Consider the following 26067-nt stretch of genomic DNA (forward strand, 5'->3'; position numbering starts at 1 on the left):
TGGAAAACATGCTAATGCGGCATTTTTCACAGGATTGTAGTGTTGCTGCTTGGTTAACCAAATAGTATTTTACAAAATACCAAAGAAGTTATGAAAAATCATAAAACTTTTTCCACAATTACTGCCAAATGATAAGTAATTAACATTAATGAATGATCCAAATGAATGGAAAACAAAACAGAGAGAGGCCCAGCAACTCCTGGTTTTAATTACCATATAAGATATTCAAATTCGATAAATGATCTAGAGGAAGAATGCTAAAAGAGGTTTAGACCTCTAAACTGTCTGAAGTTGAGAAATAGTAAAGCAGCAGAAGTCCCTGAGCACCCCGCAGGATTGTGGGTAACCTCTTAGCGATTCTACTTGGTCGCCTTGGTGATGGGCTTGGAGACCAGCAGATTGCCGAGGGCAGCAGGCTGAATCTCAGCATTGTGCAGATATTCGGCCATCGCAGGTATCTGAGAGAAGTACTTCCTGGCCAGTGTGTGTTTCTGCTTGACATTGCGGATAACTACCACATCGTATGCCTGCAAGTGAAAACAGCGTGCTTTTGTATGGTGGCACAAATAGTTTTGCGTGGTGGCAGAGACAAATGTGTTCTGTATATGCATTACATGTAAACACCATCTCTAAAATGGAGCTTTTCCAGGTGTACATTTAATAGTTACGACTATAAAGTTTTATGTAATATATTAATTTGACCCTTCATTTTTTTGACTAAAGCCTTATTATACTGTATATTACACCAGGTTTTCACTCTGCCATCTGCTGGTTACCTCTAAAAGTTTTTTACTCTACTTAGTTTCAATACTTAGATTACACTAATAGTTCTTAAATATCTGTTATTATTTAATTTACTGAGTTGCGCTTTGACGTTTAATCATTTTCAGTGTGAAAGACATTCAAAAGCAGTTGTGGCCGCAGTACCTTCTCGATGTTCTCTAGTTTCAAATGTGCAGCCGCCTCGTCCTTCGTGAGGAGGATGCAGTTCCACGGGCTCCAGTCCAAATGCTTCTCCCAGCGCACCAGCATTAAATCATGAAGGTCTTTCCAGCCGCTCAAAGCGGATTGAGCTCCCCAAAGTACATCTACCAGGTACCGCAGGTCCTGATCCTAATGAGGACAGTAAATGTCTTGAGCACAGCATGAACTTGGTGTTCCATTCAACTTATTCTATTCCTCTTAAAGGGTTAGTTCACCCAAAAATGAAATTTCTGTAATTAATTACTCAACCTCATGTCGTTCCAAGACCTATGTTCATCTTCATCTTCATCTCATTTTTGATGAAATCCGAGAGTTTTTTTATCCCCCATAGAAAGCAACATAATTACCACATTCAAGGTCCAGAAAAGTAGTAAAACATCATTAAAATAGTCAACATGACTACAGTGGTTCAACCAGGAGAATGACAGGGGAGAGAAGAAATGGTTGAATCAAGTTGTTATATTTATCTTGTTTTTGTGCACAAAAAGTATTCTCGTCCCTTCATAACATTAAGGTTGAACCACTGTACTCATGTTGACTATTTTAATGATGTCTTTCTTTACTACCTTTCTGGACCTTGAATGTGGTACTTACATTGCTTTCTATGGGGGATAAAAAACCTCTCGGATTTAAGATCAAAAATATCTGTATTCCGAAGATGAACGAAGGTCTTACGGGTGTAGAACAATATGAGGGTGAGTAATTAATGACAGAAATTTCATTTTTGGGTGAACTAACCCTTTAAAGGTGGATTAAGCAATTGTTTCCCGCATTTTCCACCAAAAAAAAATGTACATTCGACAGATATGTTTAAAAAAAATCATGCAGACTCATATGAGATGCACTTTAGTCATTTTCAGAAAAAGTCAACCTAGAAAAAGCCATTTTATTCTACATTAGGGTGGTCCCTTCTTATGGTGGCGGCCATGTTGAAATCACATGACCAACAGTGTCTTTGAGACCAACGGTCTCTGCACGGAATGACGCAATGAATTTAACAACACTCGTCACGTGGATCATAGATCATATACGGACAGAAGTAAGCATGTTTCAAATTTTATAGGCATTTTTATAGACATATTTCATATAATCTATTGCTCTACAGCACCTTTAAAACTACTTTTTTCACTGGCGCAGAGGAAAAAGGCAGATTTCGCGGAAATTGAACGGCTCTTTCCATACCCTCAAAATGAATCACCAACACATGCATAAACTTTACCTGCAGCAGGTAAGTGATTTTGGCATCTGGGCTGCACTCGGCCTCAGTGTCACGCAAGCACCTGAGAATGTTCTTGTAGAGAGATAAGTCTTCTCTTTGACGGGCCTCATTGTCTAACTCCATACAGCGGCGACAGAGGCCGACTGCGGATGAGTTAGTCTTCAGAGCAAAGTCAGTGGATAACTGATACTCATTACAGCCACGACACAAATAGATGTTCTTTTTCAGGTCGGCAGGATCCTGAGGCACCTGTGGAGAGCATTAGAGTTGTTTACAAAGAGTGAGAAAGCCAACCAAAACTTAAGTTGTATTTCAATGTCTTTAGAACTGGAAGTGACGTTACAGCTAATCTCACATTAACTTTGAAGTACAGGGTGAACTTTAGCACAGTGTTGTAGACGAAACCAGCTTATTCAAGTCCAAGTTCAGACCAGAAGAAGGTTGACTCATACTCTTGGACCAAGACCAAGACTATGAAAATATTGCGTTAGGCTCGGACTTGAGGACCTAGACCAAGACCAACACCATGAAAATATGGTCTCTGACTCAAGGACCAAGACCATGAAAATACAATCTCGGCCAAACTTTGAGCAATTGAAACAAAAATTGGTATGCTTCATCGGAACCAGGATCTGAGGGTCCATACCAAATTTGGGAACAGTGCCACCTACAGGTCATAAGATCTGAATAACGGCTCTTTTGGCCAATAACTTTTGAACATTTTTTCAGAAAATCATGATCTTGATGTCTATGGATTCCTTGGGTCATGCCAAATCTGAAGATTCATGTGTCCGCCATTTGAATTTTGTCATAAATTGCAATATCTTTTAAAGAATTTGACATATCTTCACAAAAATTGGTACATATCATCATCAGAATGTCCTGAAGGTACCTGAGAAGTTTGAACACAGCACCACCTTGTGTTCCAGAGATTTTTGCAAAAACACTTATAACTTTTGAAAACATTGTCCAAAATTTGTATGCTTTATGTCATTTTATTCCCTGGCTAATGCCGATTCGGACGATGTGTCATTTGTCATTTTCCCTAAATGTACCTGAAAATATGGTCTTGATGTTGTCATATACATGGGAGCATGTGGACATGGTCTTGAATTGGACTCAACCCTCTTCTGGAATTGACTCGAATGAGCTAGTCTCGACTACAACACTGCTTTAGCCACATACCCGTAGAAGTTTGGACACCTGAGGGTTGAACGCAGGGGTTTTGATGTACTGAAGGAAGAGGGTGGATATCCTCTTTCTCAACCCGTCCAGGTTGCTCTTTTTCACACCCCTCATCAGCAGGTCCATCTCCCTGTCAATCAAGTCCACTATATCCTGTGTAAGCTTACATTTATGTTCCTGTTCACAAGTACATTTTAAAAATGAGATGAGCACATATAGTGTTTAGGAAAGTGTTTATATTTTGTGTATTTTGGATTACAGATCTGGAACTGGCCTTTACGGTGTGTTTGAGAGTGAGTAGCACATCCAGATGTTCGTCCTTTGTGAATTGAGCCTGCGTGATGCTACTGTACAGATCTCGCAGCTCCTTGGCTCTGATGGTGAACTGTGTGTCCATTTGTGTCACCTTCCCGTCAAATGCACGCCATCTCTTTGGCTCCGCAGACTGAGAAGAAGTCAAAAACAAAAGTCTTTAAAATGTTGACATTTTTCAGTGTTTTGCATTATTGCAATCATTTTTAATAAACTAAACATTAAAATAAATGAATGTTTGCTTTCAAGGTTTATCTATGGCCAATGTAAATCTGGGACATTTGAGAATCACTGCTATAGAGGAGGTAAATCAAACACTACAGTAGTGTGTCTGTTCTGACTTTTGATCTATCTTATCAGTTAGTTATCATTAGCCACTTGCAAAGTGACGTTCAACGCATTTTATTACACTGATATTTCTACTGCAGCACATTAGTTTAAGCGCCTTACACAATGGACACAATGGCGAAAAGTTATGAGCCAACAATATTCAAAATACTAAACCAAATGAATCTTCTGCCACCCAGATTTATTGAAAGTAATATTATAACAATTACTGTATGTTCTATTTGGATCAAAATCAAATAAACATTTTCAGTCATCTCAGAATTTCTCCTTTCTTGCACTTTTAACAAACAATGGTTTTGCTCTAAAGCAATACAGCATGCTCATGATGAGATAGCCGATTAGCAAAGATCAACAACCTTGTTGAGGAAGGCTTGTATGGCGTTATCTTGGTTCCTCGTGCCGGCAGCCATTCTGTGCCGTTCTATGGAGGAGATGAACTGGGTCTCTTGCTCCAGTAGAGCGCACAGCGCTGCCTTTCTCTCCGCACCAGATAAGGTGACATTGATGCGTTCCACTTCCTCTATCCTCCATTCTGACATACAGAGATGAAGAATAAGGAGCATCACACTGACTTATATCCAAATCACTGCACACATTACAACACAGATATCTCCATATCCATGAAAATATCATCCCAACTACAATATAGTCAACTACAACAAAGCTTTTAAAAAACTTTAAATATTTAAAAGTTTTAAAACTCATTTTGCCATCTTATCAGTATTTATCTGACACAAAAACAATGATCTCAATCAATGCTAAATTTAACAGATAAATTCATACAAAATGAATGTAAAATCATCCAATACAACTAGAAAAAAACCGAATTTATATACACTACTGTTCAAAGGTTTGGGGTCGGTAAGACTGTTCAAGGTTCATGTTTAATGTTTAAATCTCTTAAGGTGCTCAAGAAACGTATTATTATTATCAATATTGAAAAAAGCTATGCTACTTAATATCTTTTGATTGATTTAATTCATTCTTGATAATAAAAATAGTACTTTTGAACAGACGGCAGTGTAACAGAGAAAAAGTGATGGACAACAGTATTTAAAAATATTTCACTTCAAAAACAAAGACATCTGGAAGTGAATCAGTGAATCATTTATTTTAACCAGTTCATTAGCATGAGCCGGCTGAACCCGCCAACTGACTAAAAAGTTGCACATGCAATGTAATGTGACAGAAAAAGCAGTAGCTTGAAAAAGTTATTATGATAAGGAAAAAACTTGCTGTTTGTTTGAGCATCCTGACATAGCAACTCTGTCTCAATCATTGGTAAGCTTTGGAGGCGGGGCTATCTGTGTGATTATGGTTTTTCAGAGAGACTTGTGACTAAAATAAAGTCATTATTTTTGCAATTCAGTTTTGTATTTCTAGTGGTGCATTGCTGCTTGTAATAAGCTACAAAAACACTCACTTTGCAAGGCATTATAAAGCAGATCAAAGTCTCCCTTCGACTCGGGATTCATCCTGCGGTGATATTCATCTCTGATCTGCTGCTCTTTCTCCTCTCTCTTCCTTCTCTTTTCATTTTCCATCCATGCCATGTGCTGCTCTTTAACCTGTCTCAAGCTGTCTGTGAAACACTTGGCTAGCCAGCGCCTGACATGTGACTGTAGTGTGATGACCTAAGGAAAACATAAGCATTTGTCATGAAGAGCGAATGCACAGAATGAATGCAATTCTCTCTCAACCCCTCCAAACATTCGTACAGCTCTTAGTCTCTTGCCGTGATACTCCTCTGCAGTGATGTAAGTCCCTGGGGTGATGAGCTTGTCCTCCATGTTGGACACAAAACAGCCGATTTTGGTCATCTGAGTCGAGGCGTTCTTAGAGCACTGCTGAGCCTGGTTTTTCAACTCAACCGTCTGGTTAAAGGGAAAAGAAAATTAGTGTGCAGTCCAGACGGCAACCTAAAATTGGTATAAGACTTGAATCTACACTAAAAGTTTGAGTTAGTATTTTTTTTTACGTTTGTGAAAGAAGTTTCTTATGCTCACCAAGGCTGCATTTACTTGATCAAAACTACAGTAAAAAGAGTAATACTGTAAAATATTATTACAATTTAAAATAACTGTTTTCTATTTGAATATATTTTAAAATGGAATTTATTCCTGTGATGGAAAGCTGAATTTTCAGCATCATTACTCCAGTCTTCAGTGTCACATGATCCTTCAGAAATCATTCTAATATGCTGATTGCTTCAATAAATATTTCCTATTAGCATCAAGGCCGAAAACATTAATAATAACAAAAAAAACTTACTGATAACAAATGTTTGAATGGTAGTGAATAATGTCAGTTAATTGAGGTTATTATGAGGCATGATTATATTCACAATATAACATGACCACAAGTGTTTTATTGCTTCTACAGGGAGTGCAGAATTATTAGGCAAGTTGATTTTCTGATCATATTTTTTTCCCAAGCACATTTTACCAATTCCAATCCACATCAATCTTAATAACTACTATTAATATTGTTTTTAATCATTTATAAGTGATATATAATTGTTCATGAAGGCTGGAAATGAAAAATGCCTTATATTCAGGTGTGCAGAATTATTAGGCAAGTTTTCTTTTACAGGCAAAATGAGCCAAAAAAGAGATTTAACTCAGACTGAAAAGTCAAAAATTATTAAATACTCATGAGAAGGACGCAATACTAATGCAATACTAGAAATTGCAAAGTTAAAGCATGACCAAGGGACAGCAAAATGCTCATTGGGTCAGTGGGGTCAGACAAAAACAGGTGGAAAAGAAAAGACACATGTTAACTGCAAAATAATTAAGAATTAAGGTGAAGAATTAAGTGTGAAACCATCAGGAACCCTTTAGTCTCCAGCGCCACCATTTTCCAGAGCTGCAACCTACCTGGAGTCTCCAGAAGTGCAAGGTGTTAGGATCTCAGAGACTTAGTTAGGTTAGCTAAAGAATCCTAAAAAATGACCTGCACTTGATAAGAATCACAAGCTGAAGTGTTATAAAATACATGAAGACTGGGTTTTAATAGGGCTTATAGACAGACAGCTTGAGAATGACTCCTGAAGGACCAGCACCACATCCTCTTGTACCACTGTTTGAAGAATTTATCCAGAATCTGGCAGTAAGGTGTTTGAGTTCACTTTTAGTCCATCTCTTATCCTGAAATGTCTGTCTTGCAGAGATGGACTAAAAATGATCTTCCAAAACTTACTGCCAGATTCTGGATAAATTCTTCAAACAGTGGTACAAGAGGATGTGGTGCTGGTCCTTCAGGAGTCATTCTCAAGCTGTCTGTCTATAAGCCCTATTAAAACCCAGTCTTCATGTATTTTATAACACTTCAGCTTGTGATTCTTATCAAGTGCAGGTCATTTTTTAGGATTCTTTAGCTAACCTAAGTCTCTGAGATCCTAACACCTTGCACTTCTGGAGACTCCAGGTAGGTTGCAGCTCTGGAAAATGGTGGCGCTGGAGACTAAAGGGTTCCTGATGGTTTCACACTTAATTCTTCACCTTAATTCTTAATTATTTTGCAGTTAACACGTCTTTTCTTTTCCACTTGTTTTTGTATGACCCCGCTGACCCAATGAGCATTTTGCTGTCCCTTGGTCATGCTTTAACTTTGCAATTTCTAGTATTGCATTAGTATTGCGTCCTTCTCATGAGTATTTAATAATTTTTGACTTTTCAGTCTGAGTTAAATCTCTTTTTTGGCTCATTTTGCCTGTAAAAGAAAACTTGCCTAATAATTCTGCACACCTGAATATAAGGCATTTTTCATTTCTAGCCTTCATGAACAATTATATATCACTTATAAATGATTAAAAACAATATTAATAGTAGTTATTAAGATTGATGTGGATTGGAATTGGTAAAATGTGCTTGGGAAAAAAATATGATCAGAAAATCAACTTGCCTAATAATTCTGCACTCCCTGTATTTATTTTATGAAAAAGACATAGAATCATTGAAACGTGTATTTTATCCAAATTTTCAAAACATTAATGTAGTATTAAAATATGTAGTACCTGTTTTGGATTACAAGAGTATAAAATATGCTGTCTTTTTTTTTATCTCCAAGTTGAATTTGTCAATAATATTGTGATTTTGACAAAATATTATATAAATAAAATTCTTTAAAAATTAAATTGTCTTGACATTTCAAAGTGATAAATCATTAAAATGTATGGTTAACAAATTTCTCAACAATTGTCATTTTAAAAAATGAATGAAGATTAACTTTAATGAAGATTAACTCCTTGTGTATCTATGTTTGTGTGTGTTATAAACAATAAAAAAAATCACTATATCATTAAAATTACAGATGCGGCGATACCAAATTTCTCCACCAATACCGATAACCGATTATTCAGAGTGATATCTGCCGATAATGACAACGAAACCGATCATTTGGGGGTTCTGCCTTTTATACCTTTTTTTAAATTAATGATTATTTCTTTATAATTAATAATTAATCGTTGTATTTTTAATTATTATATTTTGAAAGAAATGCAAATAAAAACTTTATTCTCTCCATTTCATCAACTTGTTTCAGAGTAACTGGTATCAGTTATAAACAAACATTACTCAAATTAATATTAACACACATTAACTAAATTCTGAAGATTAAATTAATATTTCTTAACTTTCTGAATGTTATTAATTCATATAATTACTATTAATATTGAACATCAAACTGGTTTCTTAGCATTTTCTTTACACAAAGCCCAAATGCAGTGCATTTTCCTGCCCTCTTTTGATTGACAGGATATATCAGCCCCGACTATCAGCTGTTTTTAAGCTAATAATAACAAATAATAATAATAAATAATAATATTAATAATTATTAATAATAATAATTACTAATAATACATTTAATACACAAAAAATATATATATATATATATATATATATATATATATATATATATAAATAAATTTTGTATTTTAATATTATTGTAAAATATAAACATATTGTATTGAAACATTGTATATAAAAATTGATAAAAAATAGTTTGTATAAAAAATTTATTTTTTATATTTTAATTAGATATGTTTTGAATTATATATATATATATATATATATATATATATATATATTTGTTTATATATATATATATATTTTCAATAATCATATTTTTTTAGACATATATACACATATATGCATATATATACACATATATGCATATATATATATATATATATATATATATATATATATATATATATATATATATATATATATATATATATATATACAGCTATGGAAAAAATTAAGAGACCACTCCAAGTTCAGAAATCAATGTTAAGTGGTCTCTTAATTTTTTCCATAGCTGTATATATATATATATATATATATATATATATATATATATATATACAATTTTTTGTTTATTAAATGTGTTATTATAAAATATAAAATACGTTTATTTTATGTTTTGTTAAATGTTATTTTTTATTTATTTAGCAAATGAGATGAAAATTCTGTCAATTTAATGGGTTTCTTAACTGCGTCAGAAGTCCTTCACTCCATTTTATGGTGTGTATGTATGCGTGCACCTGTGTATCCCTGCTGAAGGTCTCAATGCCCCTGTCGGGCCTCTTCTTGCGCATAGTCTGTACAGCAGCATGATGATACTCAGCTTTGGTCAACTTATGACGGTATCCTCCCAGAAATGCCTTCCCACGAGTGGCTCTCTCAATCTCTACCACCACATCCTGAAAAGTCTCTGTGTCTTAAAGCCAGAAACTTGTCACAAAACTTGTCTATCCTCATAATGCCTTAGTCAGCTATAAGTTTGACTGTACCTGTTTGCACTCTGACAGTGATGACATCCGGCATGTTGTACTCCTGCTGTGGTTTGACGGGTCTTATGGGGTAATTCTCCGGGTCTAGCGAGCTCATCTCAAACTGGACCATCCCATGTGGCTGTACGCCAATATCCATCAGCGTCTGGTCATCATCTACACTTTTTTCTAGACAAAAAAGTACAAATAAATTGAAAAGATCAGAGAGACTTGTTTCTTTTGCATCATTATGTTCTTTCATTCTCAGAAATGTCTGAATTTTCCACAATTTCTACTATGAAGGACAATTTCAAGTATCTTTTGTGTACCATCTAGAGTGATTTGTATGATGTCTGATGGGACCCTCAGCTCAAAGCTGAAGTGTTTTTTCAGATCCAGGATTGTGAGGCCAATAGTGAAGGCCAAGGTTATCATGTGCCTCTCTGGCATCAGCAAGATCTTAACTGGAAGAACAAGAAATACAAATGCATTAGAATTATAAAAATTAATATGAATATACAAGAAATGGAGCGGACCAGATGTGGGCCGGATCTGTGCCGACATTGCTGTCAGGGTTAGCATTACGTTAAGAGTTTATTGAGGCTCAAGTCGTAGTTAACAGTGAATATGTGTTCCCCAAACTAAAGTGTGACCAACAAATGTATTTCACTTAGCTGATAAGGCAACATTTCTAACATTTTTCCATCTAATAGTTATATTTTATTTTTGCATTAATTAACAAAATGTTGTTGATAGTTTAAACTAATAAGAACCCTTATCCAAGCTACTTCAAAGAATACCAGGGTATTGCTATGGTACATGGGCACAAACATACCCAAACCACGATATTACCATTGTACCATGTTAAATACTATGCCCAAATCAACCATGCTTACCATAGTAATACCATAGCATTTTTTCTAAGTGTATAATATTGGGGTAAAATCCAGAATTATGTTTCACCCGTAGCTGTTGAGTTTCCAACATCACTGGATGAAATTATCTTGTTGGTTTCGCCTCCTTGTTGGTTTATATCGTTTAGTCGTCTCTGGTCTTCAGCATCATAATCGTCCTCAGTTTCGGTCTGAATGACTTCTTGTGACATTTTTTGCTCCGCGGCGCAACTGGGCTCAGTTTCACTCTCCTGCTCTAACATGGCAAATTTCTCACACCTAAACGGTCAAAAACCTAAAGCTCAAACACAGCACGTTCTCCTCTGATATTCTTGAAAGTAATTTGACGGGTAAATCTTTATTAACGTTTTAAAAAAGCAGAGTAGAAAGTAGCTTAGGTTTACAATGGCTTGACAGTGTTTGGCCGCTGCTATGGTAACCATAGAGTCACTGATAATGTCCGATTTTGCAAATGACTCAATCTCTTGAGCCGATTCTTTTTAACGAGTCGGTCGAACCGATTCGCAAAGCTTTTGTAATTGAACGGAATGACATTGTTAAGGAGTAAAACTGTGAAATGGGAACCGTTTTATTAGCATTATTAATAAATCATTAATTTATTTAGGATTAACATTATTAATGAACAAAACTGAGAAGAAAAGTGGATTTCCTTTACAGAGCCTTGGCAACACAATCATACTTTAATACAGTCATATGTATTTGCTCGTATATTCCTGTAAAATGGCATTTACTGGGTAGGCTACTTCAAAGAATGTGCTGCAATAGGCAGACCTACCATGTCCAAATACTTTTTGTTAGTGCATGTTAACAATACAAAAACGCTTGACACAATGTATATAACATAACAAGCAGTGATAAAGTACCAACGTTACTACAAAACAAACATACTACAAAAACAACATGCCTGTGGGGGGCGGGGGGGAATATTTATAACTCGCTTTGGGAAAAGATTCATTGAACCGAATTACCGTCCGAATGAATCGTGTCACTGAAATGAATCAAGCTTAATATGATCCTGCCCCCTGGAGTGCCTGTGATATGTCTGCCTCTGAAATAATGAAAAACAGACAATGCTTCAGCGTGTAGGTAAGATTATTATTATCTTGGGGGATTTCATTGAACAAATAAGAGAAAAGTAAATCATCTCATGTGATATCACTTCCTAGAAAACATTTTATCCAGGTGTGTGTTGCCTAAAAGTGACTACAATAGAAACTGACTATACCTAATGGCATGGCATTTATTACATGGCATTTCATTGGCAATGAAAGCAGGTCATGCTTAAATATAAAAGCTCATGCCATTTGGAAACAAGAAACACGACCTTGATGAGTCTAGTCAGTAGTCACATAGGTGAGTCTGCAGCTACGTTTAATGAAAGGTTTGTGTTTGCAAATATAATTAATTTTGTTGCATTCTTCTCCAACAGTCATTGATGCTCTTATGTTATGGCCTCTGATTCATGGGACACATTTTCTAAATATGTTATGTTGGACAAGACGAATGAAGATGAATACAGGTATGTATGTTCTATCTTGTTTTATTGTAGGTACAACATGCATTGAAGGCAACTGAATACATTTACATTTAATCTTTTAAAATGCATTTGTATCCAAGGCGACTTACAAATGAGGAGAGCAATAGAAGCAATCAAACCAACAATAGGGCAACAATATGCAATGGCTGTGACTAGTCCCAGTTCGTCTAGCACAGTACACATAGCAAGTTTTTAGTGTTGTTTATGTCTATGTGAAGTTTTTGATATGCTTTAAGAGAAACCATGTACAAATTCATCAGTCAACACCATTGCTGGGTATTTTCTCCTTAAAGGTGCCCTAGAATTAAAAATTGAATTTATCTTGGCATAGTTAAATAACTAGAGTTCAGTACATGGAAATGACATACAGTGAGTCTCAAACACCATTGTTTCCTCCTTCTTATATAAATCTCATTGGTTTAAAAGAATCTCAACATAATACCGACTGTTACGTAACAGTCGGGATCATTAATATGTATGACCCAAATATTTGCATATGCCAGCTCATGTGTGTAATGTGTCAAAAGTGTGTAATGTTAGCTTTAGCCACGGAGCACCATCAAACTCATTCAGATTCAAATGTAAACATCCAAATAAACACTGTACTTACTCGATTAGACATGCTGCATGACGAACACTTTGTAAAGATCCATTTTGAGGGTTATATTAGCTGTGTGAACTTTGTTTATGCTGTTCAAGGCAAGCGCGAGCTCGGGGGGCAGGGAGCACGAGATTTAAAGGGGCCGCGCAAGGAATCGGTGCATATATAATTATGGCTCAAAATAGGCAGTTAAAAAAATTAAAATCTTTTAAAAAGATGTTCTACGGCACCTTTAAAATGTATCAGGTTACAAATGTAACCTGAATAATGGCTCTCAAGGGAAAACTACCAGAGCCACATTCCCCAAAGGTACACACCAGTGCTGTTGGTGACATTACTCCCTACGGCCACTGCCCAAGCTGCATACTTCAGCTTGAAGTTCACTTCACTAAACTCACCTTGCAGGGCCAAACCGAAGGCGAAGGCATGGTCCCAGGATAGAGCTCAATGGCTTGGAATCATTTACCTAATGAAAGAATCCTTTAAGAGAATATTGCCAGGGACACAAAGACCTTGCCCTGTCACATAAGTGTCAACCCTTAGGACCACCAGGGAGGCTGACGTCTGTCATTCTGGCTTTGTCAGCCTACAACCTATCTGCCTAAGCAGTATCTCTAGATTCAGCCCTCTCACAGAGGCCTCCAATGAGAAGGTATTATAAACAGGCAAACACCACTCCACATCGGATTCCAGAGACAGAAGTCCTAGAAAGCAGAGACTCAGCATAACGAGCCTCCAAGTGAGGGGAGTAACTCTACTCAGCCCGAAAGGGTTCTTCAGGACGTACAGAGCACTAAAGAAGCTCTGGGGAAGTGTAGCACTCTACATAACAACCCTCTGAAATGAGGGGCGTACTACCCAAGCTCATAAAGTAAGTTTATCAAGGAGGTTCACAGAGAATCCTTCAACTTGATACTAACTTGTTACTTAAAAAGGAGGGCCAGGAAAAGACTACCATTACCTATCCTCGGGAATGAAGTACTCTACATAAATACCCTCTAAAACGAGGGGAGTACTAAACAAGCATGACCGTAAAGGCAGCTTATCCAGTGAGGCCCAGAGCCATGTTGCTTGACGATTAGCATAGAACGTAGTTCTGGGGGAGTGGATACCCTACATAACGACCCTCTAGAGTCTAGACCATGGGTGGCTAAGGTCAGTCTTGGAGAGCCATAGTCCTGCAGAGTTTAGCTCCAACCCTAATCAAACACACCTGAACAAGCTAATCAAGGTCTGAAGGGTTGCTAGAAAGCTATAGGCAGGTGAGTTTTATCAGAGTTGGAACTAAACTCTGCAGGCTGTCCAGGACCTAAAAACACTAATCCCTAAAGACATTTAACCAGGGAGGCTTCAAAAGAGCCTAACTCTAATGCAACTGTCTGGCCGTAGCATGTTCCACAACTTCCAACAGCTCAACATACATGGGGCAGTCAGACCGAGAAGGCTCAGAAATATCTACTTCGTCACCCTCATCAGCCACTTCCTGCTCAACCTGGCTAAAAGCCAACAGAGCACTGTCTGCTGGATCTAAAGATGTAAGAGACAATCTTCCTCCAGCAGTTCACTCTCGTCAGCTGCTGAAGAGCATGACAGAGCCATGCCTCTCTCAAACTCATCAGCGAGCTCCACCTGAGACCACCACAATCTCAGTCTCATCTCTGCTTCCAGAGCCATGCCTCTCTCTCTGTGATTGATCACAGCTTAAATCCACTTACAGATCATTTAACTAGTACAAGAACCAGAATTTCCACTTGCCATTGTGTAGTGTTTACTACAGTAAAGTTGACACATTCTGAGCTGGTGTGATTGAGTGGAGGCAGGGACTAATCTGCATATTGATGGTATTTTAAAACATTATTATTGTTTTCTTGAAGCTCAGCCAGTGATGAGAATTCAAACCTGCTGGCAGCAATCGAAACAGGTAATGGATTAATGCCTTCAAATATTTATTTCTGTTCTACCACCGTAAAAATGAAAAGATACTTGAGATTCCTCAGATTGCCACACTTGCAGAACCACCTCAGGAACCTTCAGAAGGTGACTTCGATATCCTAATCCAAGGGTTTCGGATCCTGGTCCTGGACGGCCAATGTCCTGCAGAGTTTAGCCCCAACTTGTCCAACATTCCTGTTTTCTAGCTATCCTGAAGACCATGGCTGCATCTGACAGATGAAAAAATGCAGCCTCCGCAGGCAGCATATTGAGGTAGAAGGCAAGAAGGCACGTCCGAATCTAATGATGGTGTCGCATCCTGTCTACTGAGAAACCTTCATAGGATTGGTTTTTGAAGGTTTATGTATGCTTTGCTGCCTATGATATCAAACTATCCAGTGCTTTCCGTACTCCATGATTGCTGAGGTAAAAATAAAAAATTGCAATTGGTGGTCAGCGTGTGTAAATGCAAGTTTTCGACCAATGTAATTTCTAGCGAGAAATTATTGCAGTAATTAAATATTCGCTTAGTTATCACCAAAGCTGTCTATTTTGTTGTAGATCATTAAATGAAGGGCAGAGAGACAACACAAACAGCTTAATATAGCCAAGTAAAAATAAGTTGTGTGTAGATTTTAACCATAGTAAAATATTTAGTAGCCTATGTGTTGCTTATAGACACCAGACAGACCATGATTGACAGAAGCTCTTTATTCATGTCACTTGCACAAAAATAAATGTAGTAATTAATAGAAATTAGGGCACAGGGGAAATACAAACACTGAACATTATATGCATTAGTGCACCTAGCCTTTTAGGGCTGAAGCAAAACTCTGCAGGACTGCAGTCCTCCAGGAGCAGGAATGCTTACCCCTGTCCCACTGTGTATTCAAGCAAATTCTATATATAGAGAGAGTTCTTACAAGTTCCTCATATAACTGCCCTTTTTTTGAAAGGGGGACTATAAGTTCTCAAGAGAGTTTCACTAATCACCAATCCCTAAAATGGGGCCCAAGTATATTTTCATTTCTACAATTTTTCCACATTGATATACAGAAATGTAGATTGATCAAGCTGATAATGTACATGTGATAAAGAAAACCTTGGTGTGGAACAAGGCCAATACATATATAATCTCTTCATATCATAAGGTGATACTGCAGTCATCCATGAACTCAGGCGATTTCCTTCAGCCTTTAGGGAAGTGGACAGTAATGGATTTCTTCCATTCCACAGAGCTGCCATGCAACCATCACGGAAAGTCCTAGAAGCAGTTCTGGGTGAGTCCTGGACCTGGATGTACAATTCTGAAGAGACATATGTCAGACATATATAGGCTACGTTCACACTGTCAGTTTTTGGGATTGACAACTGCATTTACTTACAGAAGTGAGTCTCGAAATGTCCCGTTCACACATCAACTCACAGTAGCATCTCGAATACTGTCTGTATGAAAGTGCAACTGAAGTCAAGCCTGTATTCTCTTACCAGTAACCATAGCAAAAGTGACCAAAGTAATATCAAAGATGGTGACAACCAGAAAATTGAAAAGTCACTTTTGACACAACGAGCCCAATCGAGCCACAAGGTCATCCATTAATCTTCATTAACAAATAATAGCTTTTATATCTGGGTGGAGAGTCGTGCGTACAAGACAAAACTGATGGGAGCAGCTCCGGTGGAGAACAGTGGCTGGATCTAAAAACTTCAAACAAAGGTTTTCCAAAATGTATGGGTGTGGTTCTGAGAAAGCAGTTGTCATTCCCATAAATAACTGAACTATATGTGAAAGTAACCTTATTAAGGACACAAATACAGAACTGACAACCTTATTCTGCTGTTGTGTGAAAATGACAATATCTACATTTGGTTTTGATGATCATACAATCCACAGCCTCCAGCCAGCCTGACATGGAAGAAAAAGGTTGGAATGGAGAGACCGCCTTGACTTTAGCCGTTCAAGCTGGCCTGGAGGAGAACGTCAGGATCCTTCTGGAACATGGAGCACTACCACACAACCTCAACAGCAAAAAGGAGTCTCCACTTCTGCTGGGTGAGGCACAACTTCACTGTTGACTAGCTGCCCTCTCAATGGTACCTGCTGGTACTTTCCATAATAATTATAATCTTTCTTTATTTTGTCCCAGCGGTAAGAGTCCGATCTTTTCCAATGGTGTACGCTCTCACCTCACATGGAGCTGAGGTGAATCAGGTTTGTTCGAAGAGGTGGACGGCACTGCATGAAGCAGCAAAAGTGGGCTGCATTGACATCTTAATGCTGCTGCTGAGACGAGGCGGACAAGTGTCAGTGAGGGATTATGAGGGAGTGACTCCGATGGGTGTAGCAGCAGAGTGCGCCAATCTAGAAGTCCTTAAAGTACTCATTGATATTGGTGAGAATCTTTCATCTCGCAAATTAGACCAAGATTAACCAAGGTATGGTTTAATCAGTTTTAATCCATCCATCTTGACAAGGAGCTGACGTGAACGCACAGTCCTGTAAGGGTGAAAGTGTGTTGATGGATGCAGCTGGTTCAGGAAACCCAGACTGTGTGAACCTTCTGCTTGAAAATGGAGCCTCACCAAACCTGGCCAGTTTGACCAGGCACCTACCTATACACCGCGCGGCATTTGAGGGCCACTACCTGTAAGTGTACAATAATTTGAAATAGTTAAAAATTAAAATACATTAATGTGAGGGTAGTTCCTTCAACTTTTGATCCAGTGGAAAAACTTTTCTCACTCTAGTTTATTTAACAAAGTAGTTTATTTAATTTGTACACTAACAAGTCTAACATCACTTGAGAATTCTTTTTAAATTTTTAACATTTTTTATTAATGAAAATTCTCACCACAGTGTCCTTTAGAAAAGGAATGTGCTGTTTAATGTTTAAACAGCACATTTTTTAAAAATATGTTTGGATATGTTTGTCTTGCTGAGGCTAATTGTACAGCTAGACTTTTGTGTATTTTTAAATACATTTTACATATTTTCTTACCTTTACAAAAATTGACAAAATTACAGTTTTATATTGCACATATAATGCACAAAATATTCTTCTGTGGTATTTACCTTGTTTTTCCTTCTTATTTTCCTATTTTACTTCTTATTAGGCACCTATTGTATCCGCTGGCGTTCTTCTTCTTCTGTCTATGACATCCCATTGAACCGCTGAAAATTATGAAAGTTGGCACACAGATAGAGGACAGTCTGAAATGTCACTATAGCAAATTTGCAGTCTCTAACTCAATCCCTCTAGTGCCACCAATTGTCCAAATTTGGACTCATATTCATGCTAATAACTTCTGAACCGTAAGGACTAGAAACAAAAGTTTTTTCCTCTGATTCCTTGGCTCAAGACTATGCAAATGCTATGACATTTACCTTTGTGAACATTTTTCCGCCATTTTTGGATTTTCCGAAAAACAATTTTTATTTAACTCCTCTTGATCTGGTTCAATTTTTGTGAAAATCTGAGCAACAGCCTATCTTCAGACCATGTTGACAAAAAGTTAATTCATGGAATTCAAGTTGACTCTCTGCAGCGCTTTATCACATTCAGACCAAACTTGGTACATGTCATCACAAGCATGACCTGAGGCAACATGCACCATTTCAGCACAGCACCATCTAGTGGTCAGGAGATATAAAAAATGGCTATTTTTGCTTATATTTGAAAGTGGTATGTTAGATTTGGTATCGTTAGAATCCATATTTTTCGTAGATTATATAATATCCAAGATTTTCCCATATACGCCATTTTAGACATCTGCCATTTTAGATTTTGAAGTAAAATGCTGTATTTTATGAACGCATTAACTTATCGAAACAAAACTCGGTGTTGGTCATCTGCACAATTCCCTGAAGGAGCCTGAGAAGTTTCGGGACAGTGCCACCTAGTGGTGTAAAAAATTATTTACATGCTTATAACTTTGGATGGGTTGACTTATTTTAACTGGAGTCATGTCTTTAGATTTCTTAATCCTTGCCAAGTTCAATGATACCAGACGTGCTAGATTTCAGCTTATGGTTCGTCCTATGTTGTGATTTAGCTTTTAAAAAACTTTCACAAATAACTTTTAGTCCGATTGAGATGAAACCACCATAGGAAAATCGAAAACATAGCGAGATGACTATAAGCTAATGGCCAAATGTCAGAATTTTGATTGTAAGTGGCAAAAAAAAAAATGAAATCAAATTCAGGTGTGGGTAATTTTTTATGTGCTCATAAATATAATAGTCTATAACTCTGAAATGAGATATTTTCACCAAATTTAGCATGCTTATGTATGGGGGCACGCTGAGCACACACAAAAAAGTGGTGGCACTGCTATAATCGAACAAAACATGAAATTGTCTCCAACTACAGTACCGTTGGTCTGATTGACTTCAAAATTGAAAAACATGGCTGTCATTTACAAAATGGCAAAAAAAAAAAAGATCTAAAGCTGTAACTGCAATGGTTTTGCATATTGCTATATTTTACAAATGCATTGGCATATGGTTACGAAATTTGTAATGAAATTGTATAAGCAATTATATCACATAACAACTCAAAGTATTTATGGGTTTTCAACCTTTATGCTTAAAATTGTCTCCAAATGTCTCGCAAAGTTTCTCGGGCAAGGCAAAAGTTTTGCGAGCGAACGTAAAAGTTTCGCGGGGAAATGCAATACTTTTGTGAGAGAATTTATAATTTTTCCTCTCATTTTTTCCACCCTCACCATGTTAGAGGTTCCATAGGAAAAGGAATGGTGCAATTTTTGAAAAACTAATATAAATAATCGAGAAAAAAAAATAATATTGGAATATTTTTATAGATTTATATATAATCCAAATTTTATTAATGGATTGTCAGAGTTTAAGATTGAAAGTGTAAGTCTAAGGGTAAAAAAAAAAAAAAAAATCATAAAAAGGCATTGGAGGGAGGGGGGTGATCTTCATCTCTGTCATGACGACTCTCAGAGAGACTGGCATGGTAATGTATTTGGCGGAATAGATCTGCTACACTGCTGCAGAGCAAGTACCGAGACTTGCTACTGCCAATACATTCACAGATATTGCTGTGAGCCTGTAAGACATGCTGCTGCTGCACATAACCACCATAGCAGATCTATACAGGTGGAGCTGGGGAGGAGGAAGGTTTCTGAAAGAGCACAGACTGCTAAGAGCAAACACTACCAGTATTTGAATGTTGAGCCGCAGCTCATTGGCCGCTAATGCAACAGCAACAAATCAGCTGTGCCACATAGGTAACGATGTGATCGCTACCAAATTGAGTTAAGGACCTATCAGCCTGCACCATCTAGAGTTTCATGCCAGAACTAGGTATTTACAAACACCAACAACATAAAACTATTGGACAGGAAAAAGTTCCTGAAGTTGAAGAAACACACATTAACAGTCAGCGTAAAAAGTAAAAGTAAAAGTAAAAGTGATAAACACAACTTTACAGACTTACCTGCATCATACCAATTCCATTTACAGTGTGTTAAAAATACTGCTATCAGTGACAAGCAAGAGAGCTATCATTGAGTCTGGCCAGAGTCCAGTACACTCAGCTGCAGATGGAGGTCAAGTGCAATGCCTGCAGCTCCTGATTGACAGAGGTTTTGATGTGAACAATCTACTCGACCGAACCATCTCCAGCTACTACAATGACAAGCGTAGGAGCGCCCTTTACTTTGCCGTCTCAAATGGAGATGTGACTTGCATCGAGATGCTGTTAAATGCAGGAGCCAAACCTGACCTGGATCCTCTGCACTGCCTCCTAGTGGCGGTGAGAGCTGGGAGGTACGAGATTGTCAAGATGCTCCTGGCCAAGAAGGCGGATGTGAACTGTTACTTCACAGTGGTCAGTGACACCACATTTCCCACATCTCTACAGTACTGCCTGAAGGATGAGGAGATGATGCGATTACTTCTTAATAATGGATATAATGTAGACAAATGTTTCCATTGTCACCATGATTACCCTTTCAACATGGGGTTACCTTGGAAGGACATATATGCACACAGACCATGTTGTGTCATATGTGATGGAGAAGACAAAATACCTGTGAGTTTATCTTAAAATAACAACATTCTGGGAAAAAGTTCTGTTCCGAAGCCTACACAGATAACATTGTAAGTGCTCCCAACTCCCAACTCTTTCCAAATAGCAGCATAATTAAGACACCTTCTTTTGGCCAAATCCTAAGAAAGCATCATGAGGGAAATCCCACAATGCAATGGACTAAGTTAAAAAAAACTGTAACACTTTAGTATGGAGAACTATTAACAACTATGACTTTTCCCTCAATAAACTCCTAATTTACTGCTTATTAATAGTTAGTAAGGTAGTTGCTAAGTTTAGGTATTGGGTAGGATTAAGGGATGTAGAATATGGTCATGCATTAATATGTGCTTAAAGGTACAATCTGTAAGATATTCGCAGTAAAATATCCAAAAACCACTAGGCTAGTGTTATATATTTTGTCCAGCTGATTACTAACAATATCTCTAATGTTTTCAACTACTTTTAAATCATGAGAAAATTCCCATTCTAAACAGTGACACGGGGCAGTGCAGTCGCCTGTCAATGACGTCATTACCCTTTGTTACCGCCTTTACTGACGTAGAAACCACATGACAACAGTGTCGCGGACAAATGCGGAAGTAGTGTCTAGCGTCCAGCAAACCACTAGCTTGCTTCAAGCAGTTCCTTATTTACTTCTTGCACGTTTTATGGTGGATTGTGTTACTTATTTATGGAACATAATTACTGTTTACCATCTGCCGCTGGTTCTGTCGACAAGGACAGTTCCCGTAAACCTCATACTCATGACCGGAAAAGCGGAAGCGGCGCCGGCGACTGTGTCATAATAAAAGTCCCGCTGCTCGTGGGGCGTGTTAATCAATCGCTCCAGCGTCCTCGTTCAGCTCCCACAACACAAGGTCCTGCTCTGCTTCATACTACAGTAACGTTAATAATTGCATCCATGAACATGAGTTCTTCCCGACTCCAATCCCTATTCTTTTGCACCATCCGTTGAGATGGAGACCACATGTGCCAAGTTTCCGCTCTAAAACTTGGCGTCATCAAACTACGCCTTTGTTTTGAATAGGCTTCTAGCGACCTCTAGCGGAAAAAAATATTACAGATTGTACCTTTAATATGTATTAATAAACAGCTAATATTCTAGTAAATATGCATGCTAATAAGCAACTAGTTAAAAGACCCTAAAATAAAGTGTTACCAAAAATTGCATCAATGATGACAGATTCTAAAGAAATATACTTGTTTTTTAATCAATACTGCAAAATCTATAGAAAAATAGCTCCATTTTAAATTAGACTATTTCACCTAATACTTTGCACTTATTGTTACGTTGTTTATTAAATTCAGTTGCCATTCATTTTTAGACAATCACCAACACTCAAATAATGTAAACATGTAAACTGTACATCAGAGAGATTTTGCATTAACTGTAACTATATCTAATTACACAATTCTGTTTCTCCAATTCGTTGTTAAAATATAATAATTTACAGAGTGGCTGTCATAACTTGTTTTCATGATTGACTTATTTTTGAACATAAATATTTAACATCACTAACAGGCTAAGTAAAATATAATTAATATATAGGATAATAGTGCATATATTTAGAGTTCATTTCTCTTGCGAACTTACAAGCTGTGGACACCGAATGGCATTTCTGAGGTAAATGTAATACTACGTGACATTGTTTACAAGCCGTTTTATTGACGTATTTCTGTGGTTGAAATACTGATTGAGCGATTACACAAGATACAATACGTTTCAGTAAGTTGTACTGTATCTTTCAACATACCTTCAGATGTTCATTCTGTAACTAGTAGTGAAGAGGAAGAGATGATCGCGTTCACTCAAGCTCCGCACTGCCACTGGAACCGAGGCACCTATACAGCGTTATGCCACATCAAAACAACATTTTTTTTGTTTGAATTTCGTGATAAAATCGACAGAATTTGAAAGATGACACTTTGTTTCTTATTGAAAGTAACAAAACAGAGCCTATTGCGATTATTGGTTGCTTGTTAAAAGTGTTTAGGCTACAATGCACTACTGCGCGCACCTCTTCTGGACTGGAGTGTGGATCGCCTGTGACTGACTGTATTCGTTGTCGGTCCCACTTTATATTAAGTGGCCTTAACTACTATGTACTTACATCAAAAAATAAGTACAGTGTACTTATTGGGTTCATACTGTATTGCAAAACACTTTTTCTGCTATTGAATTGGGATACGGGTAAGATTAGGGAAAGCTTTGGTGGTATGGGTAGGTTTAAGGGTAGGGGTTAGGTGTAAGGGATGGGTCAACAATGTAATTATAAATGTAATTACAGAAATTAATTAAAGATGTAATTACATGCATTACGTGATCAACTGACAAATTCAAACGTGCGTGCGCGCTTTGGCTGGCGCTAAACCAAAGACGGACGCGTGCAGAGCTTTTCATATATTACATATATGCAGTGTTTTCAACCAAATAATGTTTATTTTAGGTTTCAGACATTCAAATACAAATGAGTACTAACAAAACAATATATTTAGAGTTTGTAAAATACACAATGATGTCTATAGAAGTGGAAATAACAACCAGCCAGAATATTTTAAACTTACGTTCGAAAGGGTTAAATGTAAGTACATAGTAGTTAAGGCCACTTAATATAAAGTGGGAACTGTTGTCTAACTGCATGAACCGAACCATGACGTCCATACCGTACGGTTCAGGACGAATACATGTATCGTCACACCCCTAATCGGCACTGCTCATTTATAGGTTGCTGTCACTCAAGTTGCCTCAAACAACACCTCATTTAAAATGAACAACTTTCAGTTGGTATCTAATCGCCAGTGATGGGAAAAGTTACTTTTGAAAGTAATGTGTTACAATACTGCATTACTCTCGAAAGGCCCTAAAAGTAACTAATGTTACTCGGTTACTTTTTATGGAAAGTAATGCATTACATTACTTAAGTGTTTTTTTTTTTCTCACTTCAGCTGGCTGTAGCTCTCTCTGTCTCTTTCTGACAATTATAACAATTGTTGCTGGCAGCAGAATTTAAAGAATAAACTATTGAAGAATTACGAACAAAATCAGGCCAAAATTTTGGGAGTTTGAAATGGTTTGCCAAAACGAACTTTCTAGAAAACTTTGGCTGATGTGCTCTGGGGCTCCACCTTTTTACCTCTAAGCAAAGAATGGAAAAGATCTTCGCAGTGAGTATTTTGGGGCTTTCAGGGAGTAACACAGTACTGTAACATTACTTTCAAAAGTAACTTTTCCCAACACTGATGATTAGATACCAACCGAAAGTTTTTCATTTTCAGTGAGAGGTGTTGTTTGAGACAACGTGAGTGACGGCGACCGGTAACTATTTAACAAAGTCAAAGATTAAATTTTATGCAAATGAGCACTACACAATGACTGCCGATAGGAGAAAGAACATTGGAGCTTGTGTTAATGTTAGCATGTTGCTAAGATATTGCCTTAATACACTAATTAAGCCCAAAAAATATGTAGCGAAAAATATTAGGTGAAATAGTCTTTAGACTTTTTTTTCTATAGATTTTGCAGTATTGAATAAAAAACAAGTATATTTCTTTAGATATTGCATTCTGATGCTTTCTTATCGGATTTGGCCAAAACAAGGAATCTTAGAAGGTATCATAATTATGCTGCTATTTGAAGAAGTATTTATGTTGGGAATGTCTGTGTAGGCTTCAACTGGCTGTAGCTTTCTCTGTCTCTTTCTGACAAAAATAACAATTGCTGGCTGTAGAACATTTGGTTTTGGAACATGATTTATTTATTTAGTGATACTTAACAAAAAGGTTTAATAAGTTAACATTAGTTTATGCATTACGTATCACAAAATAATGAAAAAATTATTTTACGGCATTTTTTAGTCTATGCTAATATGAATTTCTACATATATAAATACATTTAAAGTTGTATTAATTAAATTTAGTTAATAAATAAAATTATATTTGTAAATAAACATGAACCTTGATTAATAAATGCTGTAAAATTGTTACCCAATTCGTTAACTAACTGAACCTTATTGTAAACTAAAGTGTTACCATTTATTTTATATTACTAAATTGCTAATTTTATTACATTTACTGTGCTACATCTAAGACAAAACTTCACTTGTTTATGTTGCCTTTACATCACAGTTCTGTGACTTCATAAGTTTGTGCTGCCTGGTTCATCTGTCTGGACAAGTGGTACTGATCCTGCTGGACTATGTCAACCACGTCCCCCTCTGCTCACATCTTAGATGTATCCTGGAGAAACAAAAGGAGTGGGCAGAGATATGCACCATCTTAAGTGAGTTCACCGGGTTCGCATTTAATCATTTATTTGTTCAGCCGGTCTTTCTTGACATATGGGATTCACATTCTGGGTCAAATGAAGAAACTTAAGCTACAGTTCATAGTCCCAAAATGAACAAATGCATGTGAGAAGATAGTACCTGTTATATCACTTTTCTAGCAACAGATCGATGGTTCTTTATTCTCAGGGAATGCAGACTAATAGCTTTTACATTTGTTCCAGACAACCCACGATCCCTGAAGCACCTCTGTCGTCTGGAAATCAGAAAATACATGACCGTTAAAAGACTCCGTAATATCATTATAATGGATTCCTTTCCACCTCCAATTAGAAATTACCTGCTGTACAAGTAATATGATGATCTGACTGAAATATGATATATACATTTTTTTTTTCATTGAATGTTATACATGTTATATTGTTGTCAGTTATATAAATGATTAATTAATATAATACTTTTTTCCTATAATAACTATTTGAATATCAAGTTCCTCTTTTCCATATTAAAGGGTTAGTTCACCCAAAAATGAAAATAATGTCATTAATTACTCACCTTCATGTCGTTCCACACCCGTAAGACCTTCATTCATCTTCAGAACACAAATTAAGATATTTTTGATAAAATCCGATGGTTCAGTGAGGCCTCAATTGACAGCAAGACAATCTTTTCAATGCCCAGAAAGCTACTAAAGATGTATTTAAAAGAGTTCATGTGACTGCAGTGGTTCAACCTTAATGTTATGAAGCGACGAAAATACTTTTTGTGCGCCAAAAAAAACAAATAACTACTTTAATCAACAATATCTAGTGATGGCCGATTTCAAAACACTGCTTCATGAAGCTTTTACGAATCTTTTGTTTCGAATCAGTGGCTCAGAGCGTTTATCAAACTTC

General features: G+C 36.9%; 3 protein-coding genes across 6 annotated transcripts; 2 read left to right on the forward strand and 1 right to left on the reverse strand.

Annotated features, from left to right (window-relative positions):
* Positions 1-178: 178 nt before the first annotated feature.
* Positions 179-11177, reverse strand: iqub (IQ motif and ubiquitin domain containing). Its single transcript, XM_048158647.1, has 12 exons — positions 10788-11177; positions 10154-10288; positions 9846-10013; positions 9597-9772; positions 5767-5922; positions 5472-5682; positions 4405-4580; positions 3663-3833; positions 3389-3565; positions 2204-2452; positions 928-1113; positions 179-527 (listed from the first exon to the last, which is right to left on the reverse strand). Exons 1-12 carry the CDS (start codon positions 10978-10980, stop codon positions 360-362), a joined length of 2166 nt encoding a protein of 721 aa, XP_048014604.1. The 5' UTR covers positions 10981-11177; the 3' UTR covers positions 179-359.
* Positions 11178-11353: 176 nt separating this feature from the next.
* On the forward strand, positions 11354-19367 carry LOC125247395 (ankyrin repeat and SOCS box protein 15-like). Of its 4 annotated transcripts, none has more exons than XM_048158664.1 (8): positions 11354-11824; positions 12168-12257; positions 14751-14797; positions 15960-16088; positions 16703-16861; positions 16956-17201; positions 17284-17455; positions 17923-19367. In XM_048158664.1, the coding sequence occupies exons 2-8, from the start codon at positions 12187-12189 to the stop codon at positions 17963-17965; spliced, it is 867 nt and encodes a 288-aa protein (XP_048014621.1). In that variant the 5' UTR covers positions 11354-11824; positions 12168-12186; the 3' UTR covers positions 17966-19367. The 4 variants fall into 4 exon arrangements, with proteins under 4 accessions (XP_048014621.1, XP_048014620.1, XP_048014624.1 ...); XM_048158663.1 differs by lacking the exon at positions 11354-11824 and adding an exon at positions 11878-12091; XM_048158667.1 differs by lacking the exon at positions 11354-11824 and adding an exon at positions 11878-12091 and having other exon boundaries at positions 17284-19367.
* Positions 19368-20124: 757 nt separating this feature from the next.
* Positions 20125-25537, forward strand: LOC125247015 (ankyrin repeat and SOCS box protein 15-like). Its single transcript, XM_048158179.1, has 4 exons — positions 20125-20137; positions 20227-20867; positions 25014-25167; positions 25396-25537. Exons 1-4 carry the CDS (start codon positions 20125-20127, stop codon positions 25524-25526), a joined length of 939 nt encoding a protein of 312 aa, XP_048014136.1. The 3' UTR covers positions 25527-25537.
* Positions 25538-26067: the final 530 nt, after the last annotated feature.

Source organism: Megalobrama amblycephala, linkage group LG15, assembly GCF_018812025.1.
Source record: "Megalobrama amblycephala isolate DHTTF-2021 linkage group LG15, ASM1881202v1, whole genome shotgun sequence".
NCBI classification, from domain to species: domain Eukaryota; kingdom Metazoa; phylum Chordata; class Actinopteri; order Cypriniformes; family Xenocyprididae; genus Megalobrama; species Megalobrama amblycephala.